The sequence below is a fragment of the Muntiacus reevesi genome, chromosome 2 (genome assembly GCF_963930625.1).
Source record: "Muntiacus reevesi chromosome 2, mMunRee1.1, whole genome shotgun sequence".
Taxonomy (NCBI): domain Eukaryota; kingdom Metazoa; phylum Chordata; class Mammalia; order Artiodactyla; family Cervidae; genus Muntiacus; species Muntiacus reevesi.
In genome coordinates this window covers 154819099-154840795 of record NC_089250.1, presented here as the reverse complement: position 1 = coordinate 154840795, position 21697 = coordinate 154819099, and the positions used below count along the sequence as shown (strand labels likewise).

The window sequence follows — 21697 nt, the reverse complement described above, 5'->3', positions numbered from 1 at the left end:
AAGAATACTGGCTGGGGTTGCCATTTCTTCCTCCAGGAGATCTCCCCAACCCAGGAATTGTAATCACATCTCCTGGCTCTCCTGCATTGGCAGGCGGATTCTCTGCCACTGAGCCACCTGGGAAGCCCATGCCTTGCTTAAGGTCACACAAACAAAAGCTTGAACCCAAGGCTGGTCCTTTGACCGCATGTTCAGGGCACTTCTCATTATTAGCATTCTTTGCAAAAACAGTCGAGTCACTTCTTAAGGTAAGCCCAAGGACTAAAAGAATAAACGAAAACTGGCTTTTATTCCAATCAGGGCAGAGAGCCAATCTATCAGTAACCTCAGAAAGAAGGACTGCTCATGCTATTAAAAAATCTGGGAAAGTTGATGGTTTTCTTCAGTTTTCTCACCATTACTATAATGCCAATATCATTTGTGCTCATTCTATCTGATTTCTTAGAATTCATCACGTAAGTAAGCCAATATAACATAGCCATGAATTAGGAGCAAGAGAGAACACTGGCCATTCATAAAAGAAATCATTTGGAATCATTTTCATTATACTTGTTCTTACAAAATGAGTATTTTTTTGTAACACTAAACTTTAAAAAAATCAATGGAAATGTTGTCAACTTCCTATTTTTGTTGTTCATATACTGGGCAAAAGCTACCCCAAAATACATAAAATAGATCCTATATAATCTATACTTTGCAAATAGCTAAATAACAAGAGACTGCTAAGTGTAAAGAGGTTAATGGATATTTACTTAATAGGTAAAAATAAACATTCATTACATGAAGCATTAATAATGTAAAAGCATGTCTATTTTAAGTAAACTCATCCTAGAAGCCAAATTAGGGCTGTGTTTTCTGAAATTAATAACTAGTGTTAACTCAAACCAAAAGTTTGGATAGTATTAACTAACACTTATAGCACCATTATCATGACTTTCTTTTTCTCCATATCTGATTACAGGCTCTGCTCATGATTTGGAAGAACAATAAAAACAAGACCATTAGGAATCATTTCCTAACGACTTCCTAATCATTTCCACTGGGACAAACAAGTACTGTAAACTTGATGTTGGTACTTCTTTGCCCCAAGTTCACATCATTTAGACTGATTAAAATGTTAATTTTTACATATGTGAATAATCGCAAAGGAGCAAACAACTAGAGACAGCGCTGTGTGCTAGCAATCATTGCGGGTGGGTAAACTGACAACATGTAACCGCATATTAAGACAAATGTAGAATTTAGACAAAGTATTCCATCTCTTTTCAGATGTATACTTTTAAACCTCAGGAACTGTTTTCAGTAGATGTCATGCCTTTTAACTTGAAAAAAGATAAGCGCAAATAAGCTCCCAATTGTCTCCCCAATATGTAAACCACATCTCGGGCTGCTGTCTCTGCTACTCCTTTGAAGTTTCCCTGAAATGTCATGTGCTGTGAAGACTGCTGTGCATAAGCAAGACAATTTGCTCACTCTCAGAATCCTTACCGGTTTCCACCGCTATTTGGTACCCAGCCTCTAGTCTCCGGGATGACCTTTCCAGCCTTTCTGTGTTATCGAGCAGATGTGCCCTCTGAAAAGGAAAAGGGGGAAAAAAATCACACGGCCGTCTACAATGTTCTTTTTTTTTGCCTTAAAAAAATAATGCCGTTGTATGCCCTAACATTTTGGGGGGAGGGCGGATCACAACCTATTATAGATAATTTTTAGCAAATCTTTCTTTATACAAACCACTACAATGAACCGATTTTCAATCAATTGTGTATGGACCATCCATTTTTTGCTTTGTTTTGTTTTAAAAGGCAGACTCATGTTGTACGTGGCCACAGTGAATCTTGCTCCAAAACACTGAGAAGTGTATGACGACCAGAACCAACTGGATCTTTCCTGCTGCAGCAGAAGTAGCTTTACGAGTTATTTGCATGGATCAATGATCCCTATTTTGTATTTATTTCTTATAAAATGCAATCATGAAAAAAAAAATAATTCACTAGTTCCTTTGATTCCTAAAGAAATTTTAAATGAAAATTTTATTCTTAAAGAATGCCCCTTAATTTTCGATGTGCAGCAAGATGCCATATAGAACAACATATGCTACTAAGACAGAATACTAAACAGCAATTCTAGTTCTAAGACCACTCAGGGCAACCACTAAGAAACAAGAGACATATGTTCCCTCATGCACACAGATGTACAAAATTGTGGATTTATTCCCAAATATTCCCAGATATATGGCACTATACTAAAAGTGAATTTCTGACACAGTGTTTTAGACTAAGAACTAAAATGATAATATACATTATTTTATATTATGTCTGATGGTGGAAATTAGAAGATTTTTCCCAAATCCTCAGCTTCTAAACTTTCTTTTCTACATTGAGGCTGATCTTTTTAAGCATAACAATCATACACTAGATCATATTCAGACTGACAAATACATTTATAAGCTAATAATGGCTGTGAATGGATAGCAATATGTGCATGCCCTTGGGAGTGTGTGTTTGTGTGTGTGTGTGTGTCCATATGTGTGTCCTGATGCATGTATGTCTGGATACTTAAAAACACTAAAATGTGTGTAACTATATATTTGGGCACATGTACACGCACTCATGTATTTGTATAAATTAGTACCTTACCCCCTCAAATCAGTTTTGGTATCTGGTCAAAAAGAAAGAAAAAAATGCAACCATAACTCCAACTTTGTGTTGTTGACAGATGTCATTTAAAATCGAAGAAATGCTTTCTAATAATAAAAAAAAAAGGAGGTGCCACACATATTATCTGAGTGGCTGTCGAGCGAAACGATCCACCTTGCTCTAATGAGCCCCCACGGATCTTGGAGATACAAGCTGTATTGACATGCACACTTAAGCTAATACACCTAGACCAGTGCCTCCAAGCTCTAGCAGCCAGGGATGCTGCCAGAATATCTCGCTTCCATCTTCAAAGAAAGGAAGTGATTAGTATGTTATCATTACCATTCAAAACGTGATTTCCTTATTCCCTCCCGGCATAGGTGACACATCTGAGATGCGGCCAGACGTTGGAGGCAGCTAAAGCCACATCAAAGCTTTCCTTGAAAAATTTTTTTTTGGGGGGGGGAGTGCTGGGGGAAGTGGGGGGAAGAATCATTAAAACAATGCATTTAGAACAGAGAGATAGGACCTGATGTGAAGGTCAGGAAAGCTGCAACAACAGTCTATAGTAATTAATAGAGTCGTCTACTATACAGCGGAGAAATTAAGAGAAAAACTGCCCCTCCCTCTGCCAAAAAAAAAAAAAGCACTAAATAAATAAAAGGGAGGAAGGAAAGCATATATCATAAAAATGCAAAATCACTAAAGTCTGTAATTGAGAAAAGGAAAAGCAAGGGGAGCTTTACGTGTTTGGCATTAATGACTATTTTTAAATAAATTTAACACTTTACTCAGCTTGTCAAAAATTAGGAATAGGAAAAGCTTTCTTATTCCTAATTCTCACTACATGAAGGTTTTGGGAGTGGGAATTGCTCTTCCCTTCTTTGAATATTGTTTTCTAACTTAACAAAGGACTTGGTTTTTCAAATCGATGATTCTCTAAAAAGACATCAGCATTATAGCATCAAGAATAAATGTGATTTTTAATCCAGAATTCAGATCAAAGATTTTGGTTCATTTTCATATTGGGTGAAATCCCTAAGCTAAAAGAAAATATTTAGCTACTGCAGATTTAAAGAAATCAAAGTTCAACACTGCAAATGGAGAGTTTAATTACACAATAATAAAAACGTAGGAAACAAAGTATTTAAACATAGAATCATTTCTGAGATTCTATGAATGGGAGCCAAATTAGCTTATCCAGTATATGGCTTTGTAATGGAAAGCGAAACTGCTGAGAGAACTTTTTTATTTAAAAAAAAAAAAAAAAAAGGTCTATTCCTAAATAATGTCAGGAACTCTTCTGCAGGACAGTTCAATTTTATCAGAGTAAATCTGCACACAAGAGGACTATCGGTTTACCAGCAGCTTTCCAGCAGGACCTCACTTTGTATTTTGGAACCTCTTCACTTAAGTCAAGCTAAAATCAAGTTCTTGTAACAGCTGTGCTATTTACATTGTTCCCTTAGTTGTACATTGCCCTGGTCTCTGAAAATGAAAGGAAATACAGTACAGTAGCAGCTGATGCTTTCAACTTGCCCCCACACTCCATCCCAAACCCATTCTCTCACCCTCTTCTCAGCCCTTTTCAAAGCAGGTAAGTGAAGCTGTGCTGGAGCTTCAGACACAGCTCCACTTGTGTGAGGAGCTGCGCAACGTGGAGCGCTGGAGACGCAGGATTCAAACGGGGAGCTCGGCACAGCCAGCACCGGCTCAGCTCCCTGCGCGCTACAGCCCGATCCCGAGCATGCTCTGTTTTCCAGGACCGAGCCCAAAAAGAGAGCCCCCCAAAAGAGCACCTTGAGGACTGAGTGGGGCATATTTTGTTTCCAAATAGTATGAAAACATTCTATTTTGAAGCAGAGGAGTGTTTGTCTTCTTAGGATAGCTACAAGGAGGAAATCAGTGTTTGATTACTCTGAGCATCCTGACTGAGAAACAATGACTTTGGAGCAGACCATATACCAATAGTGTCATCACTGTAACCTACCCTATAAATATCAATGCTGCATCCATATCAAAGACTGTTAAGAGAATACTTCAAAGTACATTATTCTGTTAGTTGAGTGATCTAATTCTTCCAAGTACAATTCCATTTCGGATTATAGTGTTGGTAACATGCATTCCAGCAGCATAACTGATAAAACTGTTGCTATAGGCACAGCAAAGGAATTAAAAAGCCATAAAATAATGATGAAACGTATTTTAAAAGAACTGCAGATGTGATATTTTCAGCTTACAGAATTAAGATTTCTAAGTCCACACAATTCAGCTTAAAACTAAATCTTCTGTCAATGATGCTGACGGTACTAAGACACAGGGCTTATTAATCATATTCATTGCTAAATTCAGGGCCAAGAGCTTCATGTACTTTCTTCATAGTCTACAGTTGGCTGCATTAATATTTGAAAATTCAAATCTTCACCTAAGCCTGAGCATATGCAAATACATACAAGAAGACTGTCTTGCAGAAGAATAATGTTGACATATCACTCACCTCAAGAATAATCTTATACATCAAAACTACGATTTATAATATTCGTTTAATATACACATCTGCTTCCATGCAGGGAAGATAAAAAAAACACAAAAAGGTTGGAGGGTGAGGGTTTTGTGTATTTTCACCCTTCTTTTTATATATCATTATTACTTTTACTGAGAAGACATCATGAATGCATCTTAAATCAGAAGAGTTGTTGAAAACCACTCTCTACAAACCTCTAAATTAGCATTCATATCACCTAGAGAATGATGACATACCAATTAAAAATAAAAAAACTTCCAGGAAAAAATCACAAACAACACAGTCAACCTAGAGTTGAAAATAATTCACAGTACTCTGCTTATTATAAGCAATTAGACAATTTTTAAATTGTAATATAGGTCATTATTTTATGTCCTAATGTAAAAGTAACTAAATTCAATCTCACTAAGGAAAAACTATGACTACTCTATTTCTGAAAAGAGTACCAGAGTATATTTGATAAGTATGGTCTAATTTAAAAAAATATTTAGAATGATTTGGCATCCCTCATGCATACAGGGATAAAATTATCAACGTTGTTATAAACATTTGCTGGGCCACAAAAAAAAAGTCTGGAGCTGTATTATGAAGCAGGCTAGCAAACTCAGAAAAATAAGAACTCACTTGGGTGCTGTTTCCTACAAAAAAGAAAGTGTTTAACAATGAGGAGAGGTTTGGCTATTCTTAGGTATCTGCGTACATAGACTAGTAGAGTATTTATAACATATGTGTGTTTCCCCAAAAGGATAATAGGCTCATGGTATCTCATGTTGAACTAAGAATTTTGGTGGAAGGAAAGAAGTTAGTTTAAAAACAGTTTTCAGTAAATTCAGAATGCCAGAAAAAAGATTAATCCTGTTGACTTCTTTGAGAAACCAACACAAACAAAACAAAACTGAAGTCAGTCTACATGAAAACTACACTTGGGTATAGCGTCAAGCTATTCCTTTCTCTTTCCTCCCTTTTTTGGTCTTTAAAATATGAATTTTCTTCCAAAGCAAGAAAACAACAATGATCACTGTGATAAGCATGATTAGAGTGTATTTGGTATTTTTTTAAAGATAGCAGAGAACATTTCTAGCAATATAATAAATGCTTTTAACATGCGCAGATTTTCCTGGAAAAATGAACCCAATGGTTTTACTTCAGATTTAGATATTCAATTTTATAGGGAAAAGCAGAATTAAAAAAAAAAAAAAGCAAGCTAGGAAGTACTCACCTCTTCACGTAATTTTATCAACTGCAACATGAATGCACAAAAAAAAAAAAAAAAAAAAAGATAAAAAGGAAAGAAATGGCAGGAAAGAAAGATCAGTTGTGTGACAGGATACAGAATTAACATTGACAATTTATCTGTTTACATGTTTAGCATTTAAAAATCACAGACAAACACATTAAAAGAACCTAAACATAGACTACATGCAGAGTTTTTTGAACGAATAAAGATCACTTTCTCACACTGTCACATTAAACAAAGAGAATAGTGTGAAATTCTCTTTTAAAGTACATCTAAGACACCATCATGAAATAAAGGGGAACGACTTCATAGAAGTCTATATTATAAAGAAAGAAAACAAGTTTACTGTTCCTCTCTTCTAAGAATGTACCACTGAAGAGGTTTTGTATATACAAGTTTTCAGAATGTTTCTCTATTTTGAATCTTGACAACTGCTTTCAGATTTTTACCTCCAAATGAAAATGATTAATAGCTCATGCTTTTGTCCCAGTAAGTATTTTAAAACAACAAACTGGTATGTTAAAGTCATACTTGTACCCATTCTAGTAACAAGATCACCTTTGGAAGTAAGATTATTTTAATTGGGAATAAAGCATGCCAGGAGAGATAATATTTAGGACATAAAATCAGAAAATATTTCACAATCCTTAGCAATACTGTGTTTATCAAAGTTGATTTCCAGGGTTTTGTTTTGCTGAAGAGGCTACTATAATCACAAGGTGTTTTAATTTTCATTTTTGAAGTTTCTTCACTTATCAGTTTTCTTCATCTTGTAAACCAGGTCATTTCAAAGCAATGAACTCTCTAACTTCATTTGTACTGCAATTTGTTTTCAACAAAGTCAAACCTCAAGCCACTCTTTACCTGTTAGCAAACTCTTCTGTGATAACATTTTGATTTTTCTCTGTAGAATATTTAATTGTCTTAAATTTTACAGATAAAACAAGTTGTTTTACTCTTTAGAAACTAGAAAATAGATATAACCATATGTCTGGTTCCCTGTGTGTATGTGATAGTATTGTATTCTAACCCACAAATATTGGGAGAGTTGAGGTGTTCTCCAGTTTCTACAATGAATAGGAACGAAACCTATGTTGTATGAGACTATAAACCATATTCTAGGTCTGAAACTTACATCCTCAGCAATTCAGGTCTACAATTGATAATTTTTAAGCATCCAAATATCTGTAACATCTGTTATAACACTTGACATAAGCAGGCCAATAAATTAAACTATTGCTTTGGGAAAAACGTGCCATGAACTGCTCACTATAAGTCTTTCTAAAAGTATCATGTTTACTATAGCCCAGATTTCTCAAAGCTTAAAGCTATTTTTGTCTCCAATTCAAGGAAAACCATATGCATTCCAGCTTAGTCTGTTATTTCATTTGTTATTTGAAAAGTATTTCAAGTACAAAAGAATGAGATTTCAAACCAGTTATGAATCTTTAAAAAAAAGGTATAGAATCTATTACATGAGGTCTCACACTGCATTTAGTGAAAAAGAAAGTTTTTCTACTTTCAAAAACACATATGAAGTTGTTATTACTTGTAATTAATACAATCATTATCTCAGCAACCACTGAGTGTGTAAGTCAATCATCTCATTTCAGGGGAAAAGTCACAATTCTTCCCTAGAAGAAACAAAATTCTCAACTAAAATACCTGGCCTATCATATATCGGAATCTTTCTCTTTGCTATCAGAACATCATGGGAGAAAAAGGGCAAACATTAATTCTCAGAAAAAGCTGATCTGGGATTGATCGCACAGCTATTTTTTTTTCTTTTTTCTTTCTGGGGGCACCATTCTTAGTTGACTATGATACTTAAAGGGCCAAAGTTTAAAACTACTCTCCAGCAATGGAGACCATTTGGGCATGCCACCCTGCCATAATCAATGAGTGTTTAAAAATGCTACCCATTTGTTTTTTCAATAGGTTCCAAACAAAAAACGTTCTATCTTGTTTGTGCTGCATGGCTGCATCCAAGCTTTACACCGGATTTGTAGCTAAGCTAGGTAATGGGAGGGGTTTTAATCTTTATCTTTTTTTTCTTCTTTTTTTTTTTTTTTTTTAGTTAGTCTGAGAGTTTTCACTCAAGTAAACAAAAGATGGCCTGTTTTTGAAAATTAACAATGCTTAGACTAGACTGAAAGTAGTGATCTCGTATTTTTTCGATTCGCATTTTATCGAGTTTCTAGCTCCGTCATAGGCGACATGAAAGTGTGCCACGCCACCATGTTGAGTTATGATAATCAACATCTTTTTTGAAACAAAGATTTCTGCACAACCACCCCCCTCACCCCGTGCAGAATTTGATACAAGAGGTAATCTGTTCCTTTGTGGGCTGAAAAAATCTGGTTTACGCTGGTTTGAACCAGTGGAATCTCTTGTGGTTAAGCCTTCTGCTGTGACTAAAATCAAAACTGCACTGCAGAGCATGTGAGGGTTCGTGCGCGCACGCCTGTGTGTGTGAGGGGCGTCACGTGACCCCCAGAACCACCGAATATTTTTTTTTTAAAGCTGATAACGCGACTGCCGTCTCTGTCCGCATATAGATAACGAATAAATGCTGAACTCTATTAAACGCCCTTTACACATTATCGTGGGTCGAACACACAATTTTCTGAACTTATGATGACAGTCTATTTATTTTGCTATAAACCCTCAGCACGTAACGAACAGATTTGTGCCTGGTAATGATCCGCTCTGCCAGGGCTATATGAAATGATACCGACCTTCTTTAGATCTTCGGGAATTAAATTGACCGACTTCACCCCCTGGTCTGTAGCTGAAGTTTAGCACACTTTATGCACAGCAAGCCCAAATCGGAACTTAAGAGAACATCGCATTAAAAAATTAAGCAAATCATATCTGCTGAATATTGCTTTACCACAAAAAGTTCCTCACGTTTAGACAAACCCTACTCTTTATATATTTTTTTGAACCTTCTATCTGGGATTTACTCAAATTTCTTTTACTCAGGTTCATTCACTGATCAATATAATTTTGCATATGGAAACTGAGATACTATTAGGTTTCAGACGTGGAGCTTGGAACATTTGTCCCATTATCATACTCTCCTGTGAAAGGGATTTAATTCTGTATGAATTTTTTTTTTTCCCTTTCCTAAGAATCGTTTTCAAGAAACTAAATCAAGTTAACAATTATTAAATTTTCCACTCGAAATACAGCATCACTACATTTCAAGAACAAGCTCTTTGAAAATATTAAGATGCTGTCATATGCAATGGAAAATTTGATTTGTTAAAAGAACAGAATGATAATGCCCACAAAACTAACAGTTCATGGAAAGACCCAACAATATTTGAATGTGCCAAATAGGTAATTTTACCTCTTCTCTGTAAATCAAGGATGAGCTACACTCGACTGCATGAAATGGATGTAATAGAAGTGAATTTATACAAAGCAATTAATCTGGAATTAAATAAAAATTTGTATTGTATGGAGAACATTAAAAATGCATTTGAAAATTCTTAATTTTTGAAATTATAACAATTCTAATCATGGCAAAATGTTTACATATATGAGTAAATTAATATACTGCATAGTTAATTGGAAGAACATAATTATGTGTATCAACAGCCAAGTTTTAGATGTCTAAAAAAATGGATTATGAATTGGCAGACTGAGAAATAAGAACTAAGGCATTCATATTTGTCTAAATCTACAAAGTCACTATAAGGAAGATGTGGACATCACATTGAAAGTAACTAAACAGATAGCACTTAGTTCATTTGTCTATTTACAACCTTTGCTATTAATTATTTATCCTTTTTTTCTGACCTATTCTTTAAAAAAACTGAGATATATCCCAATTTTAGTTAAACAAATATTGCCACCTTTGGTCTCATTTTTTACCTCTAAGTTTTCCCTGTATTTTTAAAAATACGACATGTCCAAGAAGTTCTGAAAAATCAATTTCTCAATAATTAGGTTAAAAATAAACTTATCTGTGTGCAGAAAATATTTTCTTCTCTAATTTAGTGGCAAGGTGATCCTAGCCAGAAAAAGCTATCTTCTCAGCCACTGAGCTACAAAAATTAAAACGAAAAGCCAAATCTTTTCTTCCTTTAAAGAAAACGTTTCTGTTTTGATTTCATAGTCTGAATGAATACTGATGCAGAATAGTTATTCTCAAGTGACCATTCCAAGTTAAGGATGTGTTCTATAGTTTTAGGGATTTTAATTCCTATATTATGACAAAGAGCCTCAAAACAAAACATAAAGGCTTCATTATGATATGGAAATTGTGCTACTTTGCTAACAAAATATCCTAAAAGTTATGTGTCGTCTCTTTGAACTTTCAAATTTTAGACTGAAAAGTTCACATAAGTAATAATCTAACAGTTCCACAGTCTCATGACTATAATTTATCACACTCTATTTATTGAAGTGACAGCTCCTTACAACTAAACTTCAGGCTCTCCAAGCACTTTCAGAATTTGTAAGCTTGATTTATACAAGTCCAGGGGAAATCTCTGAGTTATCACTTAAAAGTGACAGGAATATAATTTGAAAAATTCAGAAAATATGAACTCAATCTATTTTTGTGGAATATTTTTCTTTAGGCGTTAAAAAAAAAAAGTTCTCCTTATATGTTCGTAAGGCAAATGTTCTAGGCACATAAAATGTCCATTAAGAGAAGAGAACATGCTTTAAAAAAAAAAAGATCCCTGTCACAGTACTACAACATCCATTACAATAAAGGAGTTTGAGTTAGACAGAAACACCCTCTTCTCTTCTATTTCCTCTATATTTGGCAGTAGTTTCAAATGAGGTAAAGATCTATAGCTCTTTAAAGAACTGACATGGAGATTCACTTTTTTTTAACACATTCACTTTTTTTTTTGTAAAAAAGGACAGTGCTTTTATTTGCAGTAAAGATAGAAAATAAAACTATGATTAATTCACTCAAGAGGTATGAGAAATCTAAATCTCACTTAAAATAGGAAAAAAAAAATTTTGCTCTCATCCTCACATTATTTAATCTATTATGAGTAAAACTCCTTTATCACATCATGCTTTTGTGTTTGATGTGCTCCTTTTTTTTTTTTTCCCTTAGCTATGCTCACATTTCAATCAGGGAAGCTGAAATCCCAAGTCAAATCTTAACGTGTTTACATGTCTGAACTGAAGCTGATAACATCCAACTAGTGGAGGAGCTGAGATCTTTCCAAAAACAAACACAGGACTGCTCAGTGATTCTTCCTTTCTGGGGATGGGGGGATGGGGGCCTTTTCATCACATGAGCAACAACCCTGTTTACAATATTCACATTTAGGGGATAGTATTATAGTTTCAGCATATATAGATTTACACTCTATTTGCAAGGGTAAACACTATTATGCAGTTTTTATAATGCATATCAATATATTATGTTTTAGCGGCTTATTAAAATGTTTGTTTACCCAATGAATGATTTATGTTCATTTTTATTTAGAGTAGAGGCTTCTACTAGACTTGCCAAAGTAACGTTAATAAACACGTTCAGGTCTTGCTTCTGAAGTTCCCTATCATTTATTTTCTTTAAAAGTGTCAAAGAGAATCAGTCACTAGGGCTGTTTGAGACATTTTTTAAAAATCCTCTCTACTCTGAGGTTCTTGAAACATTTTTTAAAGTCATATATATTATCTACATGAATTAATGAAATCGGCAGTATTAATTCAAAGAAAGAAGTGGGACACTAATTAGACTCATGACACTACAGTGTGATCGCTGACAGCCAAGTTGCAAGGCCTCTTGAAGAAGAAACCGTGTCTTATTTTATTGCCTATGCGGATCTTAAACTGCAAAAAGACTTCTCCCATTACTACTCCTACAACTATTATCATCATCATTATCATTACCTGACAGGAGCACAACCTCTGTGTGAGTATCCAAGTTCCACACTGGTGCTTCCAATTTGCATTTTGGTGAATGTATTTTTAAGAAGGTACACAATAGGAGCCTGAGCTGCCCAGTCGAATTTTGAAAGCTTACTTTCATTTGTTTTGCTGTGAGTGTTGATTTAATTATACTGCATTATTATCAAAGCTGCATTATGTACTTTTTTTATTCCTTTTACATGTGTTGGAGGTGAGGACCTTGTCTTTGTCCACAAACAGTGTGTTTCAAGTTATTCCTTAAGTACTAAATAATAAAGAAAAGAGAAGAAAAGATTTTTTTAAAGGATAGCAGACAGCGATCACAAGGTAAAGGGTTAAATGTAAGATCTCCAAGAAACATTTTGAAGTTGATTAAGACTCCAGCTTTGCATTAAACAGTATCGCTTCCACATGAGTTGTCGCTAATACTGTCACAGAGCGGCTGGAGAGCCCAGTGTGCCCGTGACCTCCTTCACCCTCCAGCCACCCACCGGGCCTTCCTGATTAGCATTCTACCTGGCTCTCTGAGGAATTCCCGCCATCCCCTAGGAGCTCATTCCGGACTTCGTCACTGTAGGCGATCCGTGACCTTTTCTATAAAACAAAACAGAAAGGGAGAGCGCAAGATGAACGTTAGAAAGTAAAGGCTTCCAAGCGTTATTGGTATCAAGACTCATCATCTCAAACCTCGAGAGCCCCCTAATGGAAACCTATTTGCTCAAATCTGCAAACCAAAGTTGTGCAAAGTTCTTGAACTTGAGGGGTTTAATGTAAATTAAATAAGTTTTTTCAAATGCCAGTAATGGATAAAAACTCTGCATTGTGTGAGTACTCTACTAATACTGACAAACGGATCAGAACGGATATGTTATTCCATGCAGTCATTCAGATCAGACCACGAAGCTGAAAGAAAATACAGCTATTTTGCTGTATATCTGCCACACTCACCAGATGCAGTTAAAACAAGAGTACATAGGGTCTTTAATACTGTGGCAGGAAATGGACTCTACAATATAGGTCTTTTAAAATCTCTATTTCTAGGATAATATTATATCTCCAGCTATATACTGGGATGCCTGGAAAATAGCATATCCCCATTTCCTTCATTATTGTGATGTTACTAATCAGAAAGAGATGGAATTTAAAAGCCCATCCTGTTTCCAAACTATAATTTAAATGTCTCCTAGTCCTCTATAAAAATGGCCTAAGGAAACGTAGTGGGAGTGTGTGTGTATGTGTATCTGGGAAAACAAATTTCCCAATCCCAGTAAACAAAGGCAAGTAGGCTATGAGTCAACTTTTCACAATTCCAGTAAATAAAGACAAGTAGGCTATGAATCGATTTTTCACACACTGAAATTTTGTTTTACAAGAAATCTACCTTTACCAGTAAAGTCAGAGGGACATGTCTGCAAGCAATTCATGAATTATCTAAACGTGCACACATTTGGAAAAGCTAAAAAGCTCTGAAAATTAGTTGTGAAGCTAGACTGCCATCCTCAGATCCTACTTCAGCATCACTATTTCAGACCCAAATGTGGATGTACAGGTTACTTTACTGCCTTTTCTGCATCTGAACTAACTGAGCAAAATCAGTCAATTAAAAAATGGCAGCTGGGAAATAGTAATCTTTTCCTATTTCGAGTCTATAGTTTAGGACTTAATATTTCTTACCTGCTCAAATGTGATATGAAAAATTTTTGTAGTTTAAAAGAACTATCTATAATCTATGAGCAGAATTCAACAAAATTTTTAATTAGATTTTTAAACCAGTGAATAAGTAGCAGAGGTTTGCCACATAGAGATCATAGTATCTTAAACATAAAATCCTACTATATTGGAACTTAAAAGAACTTTCAACAAGGAAAACTAATAGATTTTAAATCATTTTAAAGTTTGCCTTTCTCACTTGGGGCTCTCTATCTGAACCCCAAAACACAGAAAATTATTTATGACTATTCTCAATTCTCCCAAAGATGGGACATGAGAGAGAGTTTAGTTCATTACATAGAATAGAAGCCTCAGGGCATTAAGGCTTAACTCTCTGGCAGAATCCTGTTGAAAAGGGCTGAATGGGGTGTAAATAAAAATAAATAAACCTAGACATCCCTTTATTTTTTAAGGAAAACAAAAATCAGTCTTGTGGAATTCTAATGGTAGCTTTGGTTAAATTGACACTAGAACCCTGTGGTCCTAACTATAGCTCAGTAGTCCTTCTACTGCACAAAATTTCCTCCTAGTTTTATTACCCTCTAAATACACACTCAGAGGAAATAAAAATATATAAAAGTTGCAAAATGTTGCAAAGGAGATGGTGGTATCCCCTCCTATTCTAGGTCTCTGCCCCAAGCCCTACTTCTTGCTACAAATGTGTGTATTATACCTTGGCAAATGTATTAAGTCTGTAAGTAGATAAATGAAACCAACAATGTTGCAGAAAGGATAAAACAGGAAAGGTAGGTCATTAGCCTGAGGTCAGTAATGACATCTATATCAGCTGTCTTAACTATTCAGGAGTGACCCAACTCATTCCTTTTTGAATATGGCAGGCTTCTCACTGCCACAAACAGCAGATATTAGGTTGGCTTCTCTTATTGTATTTACTGAAGCTACTATTAATTAGCTATTTCTACTGACTCTGTAAAGTATAGAAAAATGCTAAATTACAAGGACAGTACACTACGGGGCCTTAGCACAATATTTCATTCAAGCCAAACCTTTCTTTTGCCCATTTGGGGCTCCTTGATACAATAGTTTCAAACTATCCAGCAAAAGTATTTTACAGCATTAAAGGAAATGAAAACCTTTTAACATTCTGTGGTATCAGAGCTGCCTTTTTAATTATTCATTTCATCACCATGGGGGACTAAAACATTCCACAGTATGCAAGAATATCATATGGAGATTGTTTTTGTTTTTCCCTTTTTTTACCAAAATACCAACAAATTGGCATAGATTGTTCAATTACACTATATTCTTATTTTGATTTGCTGTACTTCAAAAGAAGAAAATTACAAACATGGATGCCTAAATAACTAATCTTGTTTGGGTTAGAATCCATTGCTTTTAAAAACCAGCAATTAGGAGTGTACATGCTCAGCAATACAGGAGAATTGAAGTTATCCAGAGTTGAAGGGTGGGCCCTATAAATGTCACTCTTTACCATTGGGCTAGTAAAAACTGGTCATTGGGATGACTCTCTGGATGCAATGAAGCACATGAAATGCTGAGTTTATAAAATGTTCTCTGATAGGACTGACTTCTGTTACAGAATGAAAAGACAACTTATTTCAAATATCAGAAATAGTTCCTCAGGAAAATGACATAGCTGATACTGAAAACTGAACTCTTTACACTTAAGTATCACTTTGAACAAAATGCTTTTAAATTCACACTTTGCTTTATTAAGAATTATTTTTAAATGCCTGCCACTGGTCTTTTCTCCTAATTTTTTGTGGTTTGAAATTTTAAGTAAGCTGAATTTAATAAACTGTAATTTAGCCTGCAGGATCATCACTAAAATAACTGAACACCCAAAAAGGCCAATTCATCTGAATGAGAAATTGCTTATTTTATGAAATTTTCCTCCAAAACATCAATAAACTGTTTTACCTTTTGTGGAATTTTTTTGTTAGTATTTTACATTACTAAGTACTATGCCATACTTTAAATTGGAAGATTCAAAGTTAATGAAACTGAAACACCTACTGTATCTGGATCAACTAACTAAAATATTTTTTACTTTATTATCAACTGTATAAAATCTGTACTTTAGCCAAATGCAAGCATGAGAATTTGAGTTGGAAATGTCACACACTCAGCTACAGTTTGAAGGAACCCAATTCATAATGCATTTTATAAATAGTTAATGACTTCTATACATAAGCTAACCAGGCAAATCAAGAAATTGTCAACATTTTTAGTCTTAGTTGTCAGTTACTACTGTCTACTGGTGCTTTATATGTGGCTTCTGGAGAAGACAGAAGCTCTCTGCAGTTTGTAATCTATTGCAATTTCAGGTCTGTACCATAAGGGTGGAAAAGCTTCAACTGACAATATGTGCCACACACACACACACACACACACTTTCTCTCACACATACAGATTGTTAAATACAAGGGTATTCCTCACTTTTAGTTGTGTGTTTGTGTAAAGTTTATTCCTTCTAACTTATATATCTGGGTGGACAGAGAAATCTACAGACCATATATGAACCCTAAAAAATAAGACAAATCAACAACTGATTGTTATCCCTAAGACATTAGATGCACAAAATGTCAACGGATTATTTTAAACTGATGACAAAAATGAGTCTTTGGTTAAGAAAGTAAGAATTTCAGATGCCAAGCAGTTTTTGTACTTGATGAACACAACGTTTGCATACTGATTGGCTGATTTTCTTAAAGCCAAGTTCAAACAGATACACTTGCTCAGTTCTCTCTGGAAATTTGGCTTGAAACAATCTATCTACTTGACCTTAACATTTCCCAACTGAACTGAATGTGTTCCTGGACAGGCACTGCTAAACTAGAAACAAAATGAATTAACTTAGCTTAAACTAATTAAGAACTGTGATCTGTGGTACCGCCTCCTGGATGAATCTACATGAGAAACAGGGTATACGTAACCAGAATGAGGATTTCTAGCACTCACCACCAGCATAAGCATAACAATGAAGTTGGTTTATTACTAGAGCGTATATGAGAATTTAATTTCCATGGCCTGCACATGGCAAAGCAATTGCTTAAATTGCCTCACCTGGGAATTTAATACAATGTTATCATCAGACCAGCCACATTGTAAATAGATTTATAATGCTTTCCATGTGCTGCGCTCTGTTGCATATGAATTAAGTAATGATCTGGTATTACAATAAAATCAGCTAGTTCCCACACCTGGCAGACAGGATATTTCACTAAATTAATACCCAAACAGCTACATCACAAGGCATGGGAGAGGAAACAATCTCTAAGGCATTGGACGTGAGTTTAACATGGGAGGCAAACACTCCATGGTTATGTAAAATGTTACTGTGCTGAATGGGCCGCTCAAGACAATCTGTTTCTAACATCTGTATTACCGAATTAAGACTTTCTCAGTTCCATTCAATTTTGGCCTGATTTTCTTCATTCAGTACTTTAATTACTAATCAGCAATCCACAACAGTCACAAACACTAAGAAAGCCCTTTATTCTAATCTATGTGCTGCAGACAGCCAAATAATTGATACAAAGTGTACTGTGGTTTTGGTAAGTAATGAAAGAACAGCTTGTCCTACTTCCTAATCAAATTGGTCTATAGAAGAAATGGTTACTAGATTTCTCCATAGGTCTAAAACAAATTACCCAGTCTGGCCAGACTTTTCCATTGCTTCTACCATGTCTTTCAGTTTCCCTATATTTAATAATGCCCCAGGTTACCAGGTGATACACCTATTAAAAACTGTTATGCTTTCATAGCCAAAGAATTTAACTGCTCCAAAGAATTTAACTGCTTCTGTTATAATTAACACTTTGGGATAGCTATAGAATACCATGAAATTATTAGCTAGTCATATAATTGCTGGCACTCATTTCTTACCTAATTTTATCTGGTTCTAATTAAATAATATCATACTTCCATAATGCCCAGATGGCATTTTCTAAAATGCATCTATCTTTGGCACAAGGCATTGCATTTTTAACCTCCCTTCTATTTCTCCACTGGCAATTTCAGTCTTTCATCCTCACTCCACTCAGGACTTAAAAAGGCTCATCAATTCAGGGCAGGAAACTTAAATTTTGGAGGAAAAAATAGAAAGAAATTTGTGAAGTTGTTTATTACACCATTCTCCATGCTGTACTACTTTTTAGCAAAAAAGCAATTTAAGATTAAAACGTATCATACTGGGAATTCCCTCGTCCAGTGGTTAGAACTCCATGCTTTCACTGCCAAGTGCGCAGGTTCAAACCCTGATCAGGGAACTAAGATCCCACAAACTACACAGTGTGGCCCAAAATAAAAGATAATGAAAATAAATTATAATAATGCTCTTAAAAATACCATGCTAAATGATACATATAAAGGTAAAGTCAACTGTTAGGTAAATGCTTCATCCCTGGAAAATTGTTAAGACAACAAAGCACAGGGCACTGAGTGAAAAGAACAGAAATGGTATTTCAGTATGTGATCTTGGTCAAATGAAATTTTCTGAATATTAGTTTCCACAATCTCTAAAAAACCGGTAACAATATTTATTTCCCAGGGGTTTTGTGAGGATTTAAATATTATAAACAAATGGAAACCTACCATAATGCCTTGAATGTGATAACATTACAAAGGATGTTTAACTAAATATTTGTTCATAATATTGAAAAGGATGCAATAAACCAGTACACATACATGACTGAGGGTCTAAATTAGTGCATTCTTCCTTAAAAATGATTTGCCAATACATACCAAAATTTATTTTAAAAGTCACATTATTTAATCCAACAATTATAATTCTACTACCACATTATTTTGCCCAACTATCTATTTTATGGTGCCACAATTTTTGGACCACTTCCAGTGATAAAAACTTTATTGCATTTCTTTAATGTTATCAGAGAAACTAACTTCCAATCTGTCTCTTCTAAGTAATCATTCCACTAAACATGGCTTGCTCTTGCTCAAGGGACTATTTAGAGTTAAAGGTCAAGCTCATTTGCTGGAAAGTGCACATGCCACATATCACCAATACTGTAGTGTGTTAATAAAGGGAAAGCACACTATCTATCTATCATAAATTCATGGCCAGTGGACCATATGCAAGCTACCAGAGAGAAAGTATTAACACACCCTGCTTCCAGCAGTTGCAAAGGCAGGTTACCGTGTGAACACTGAAATAACCCATTGTTCTTGAGTATGTACTACGAGAAAAAAAAATGTCTTTCTATTATAATCATTCTCATTTACTATTTTTGCTTGTACTTTCAAAACATTTTACATATTTGAAATTGATATTTGTGTTCTGACTGTAAATAAGATAAATCATATATTTTCTCTTAATTATCTTTTTTAAATTTAGCTTTGTTATCACATGAGTATTTATTTGCATACGATGAAGTTATATCTATATATATACACTTACAGACTCACACAAACCCATATGCAATCCATATGGAACAACTCTATTTATGTTTCACAGTTCTAGAAGAGACTTTTATTTATACTAGGAACTCTGACCACATTGCTGCTACATCATTTAATGATCTGCAAAACAGAGAGCCCAGAAATCATGTAACAGCACTTCTTCATTTCCTTCTCCAGCATTTCTAAACTTATGTCTGAAATTTAAGTTTAACATTAGTGTTTCAAAATGCAACTTGAGTTAGTTAGAATCATGGCCCCACTTGCTTGCATATGCTTACAGTTTACAACTTTGACACTGCTATTGAACACAGTGTGTCTGTGTCTTATATCATGTTAGTCTGTCAATCAATAATTAAGTTACTTCATTCAGAAAATCTGCTCATGATAGAATGCCCAGATGTTGTTGTCAACATCTGGAATAGTGTAAGTATGCAGTAGAGGAAGTCTAGTTCCTTAAAGTCTTTCTGAATATAAAATAACTACACAGACTATACTTGAAATAATCAAATAAATATCCTATATATTCCCACTGGAAAATGATACTCTGATAAATGAATGCTATGTAACAGATGCTTTTATTTGCAGTTTTAAAAGAACTACTGAAATTAAATATGAAGACATATATAATTAATTTGAATCTAGGCTTCCTATGTAATCTACCAGGTGGCACAATGATAAAGAATCAGCCTGCCAATGCAGGAGATGCAGGTCTGATCCTTGTGTCAAGAAGACCCTCTGGAAGAGGAAATGGCAACTCACTTGAGTATTCATGCCTGGAAAAAACCATGCACAAGGAACCTGGTGGGCTATAGTTCACGGGATCGCAAAGAGTCAGACATGACTGAGCAACTGAGCGTGTACGTGCATACACATACTCTGCCTAGCATTAGGAAACAAAAGTGATCCTTTCATTGCAGATCCATCCACAGTCATTATTTCAAGTGATCCAGACACGCAGAAACAAATGATCTTGAGGATTTTGTGTAACTGACACTGAGGTTATCACATAAATGACAGAATGTAATAGTTGACCAGTGACACGGGGCATCAACTAGACCAGCCTGCAAACATAGAGATGAGGGGTTATAAGCCAGATGAACTGTACAAGAAAGATCTTCACGACCCAGATAATCACGACGGTGTGATCACCAACCAACCTAGATCTGACACTCTGGAATGAGAAGTCAACTGGGCCTTAGGAAGCATCACTACAAACAAAGCTAGTGGAGGTGATGGAATTCCAGTTGAGCTATTTTAAATCCTAAAAGATGATGCTGTGAAAGTGCTGCATTAAATATGCCAGCAAATCTGGAAAACTCAGCAGTGGTCACAGGACTGGAAAAGGGTTTTCATTCCAATCCCAAAGAAAGGCAGTGTCAAAGAATGCTCAAACTACTGCACAGTTGCACTCATCTCACACACTAGTAAAGTAATGCTCAAAATTCTCCAAGCCAGGCTTCAACACAACATGAACATGAACTTCCAGATGTTCAAGCTGGATTTAGAAAAGGAAGAGGAGCCAGAGATTAAATTGCCAACATTCATTGGATCATCAAAAAAGCAAGAGAGTTCCAGAAAAATATCTACTTCTGCTTTATTGACTATGCCAAAGTCTTCGACTGTGAGGATCACAACAAACTGTGGAAAGTCCTTAAAGAGATGGGAATACCAGACCACCTGACCTGTCTCTTAAGAAATCTGTATGCAGGTCAGGAAGCAGCAGTTAGAACTGGACATGGAACAACAGACTGGTTCCAAATAGGAAAAGGAGTACGTCAAGGCTGTATATTGTCACCCTACTTATTTAACTTATATGCAGAGTACATCATGAGAAATACTGAGCTGGATGAAGCACAAGCTGGAATCAAGATTGCCAGGAGAAATATCAATAACCTCAGATATGCAGATGACACCAACCTTATGGCAGAGAGTGAAGAGGAACTAAAAAGTCTCTTGATGAAAGTGAAAGAGGAGAGTGAAAAAGTTGGCTTAAAATGCAACATTCAGAAAACTAAGATCATGGCATCTCATCCCATCACTTCATGGCAAATAGATGGAGAAACTGGAAACAATGACAGACTTTATTTTTGGGGGCTCCAAAATCACTACAGATGGTGACTGCAGCCATGAAATTAAAAGACGCTTGCTCCTTGGAAGAAAAGTTATGACCAATCTAGACAGCATATTAAAAAGCAGAGACATTACTTTGCCAACAAAGGTTCGTCTAGTCAAAGCTATGGTTTTTCCAGTAGTCATGTATGGATGTGAGAGCTGAACTATAAAGAAAGCTGAATACTG

The 21697-nt window shown here is 35.3% G+C and overlaps 1 protein-coding gene across 7 annotated transcripts in view; it reads right to left on the bottom strand.

Moving 5' to 3' along the window:
* The window catches only part of VTI1A (vesicle transport through interaction with t-SNAREs 1A), a 365873-nt gene that overhangs the window by 275921 nt on the left and 68255 nt on the right, over window positions 1–21697 (bottom strand). For 4 of the 7 annotated variants that reach the window (XM_065923340.1, XM_065923338.1, XM_065923337.1 and 1 more), the window contains exons 4-6: window positions 12803–12880; window positions 6380–6400; window positions 1489–1573 (exon numbers count right to left, since the gene is read on the bottom strand). In XM_065923340.1, the coding sequence (XP_065779412.1) occupies window positions 1489–1573; window positions 6380–6400; window positions 12803–12880 (184 nt within the window). The remainder of the gene's footprint in view (window positions 1–1488; window positions 1574–6379; window positions 6401–12802; window positions 12881–21697) is intronic. The other 3 variants (XM_065923342.1, XM_065923336.1, XM_065923341.1) reach the window with 2 other exon arrangements.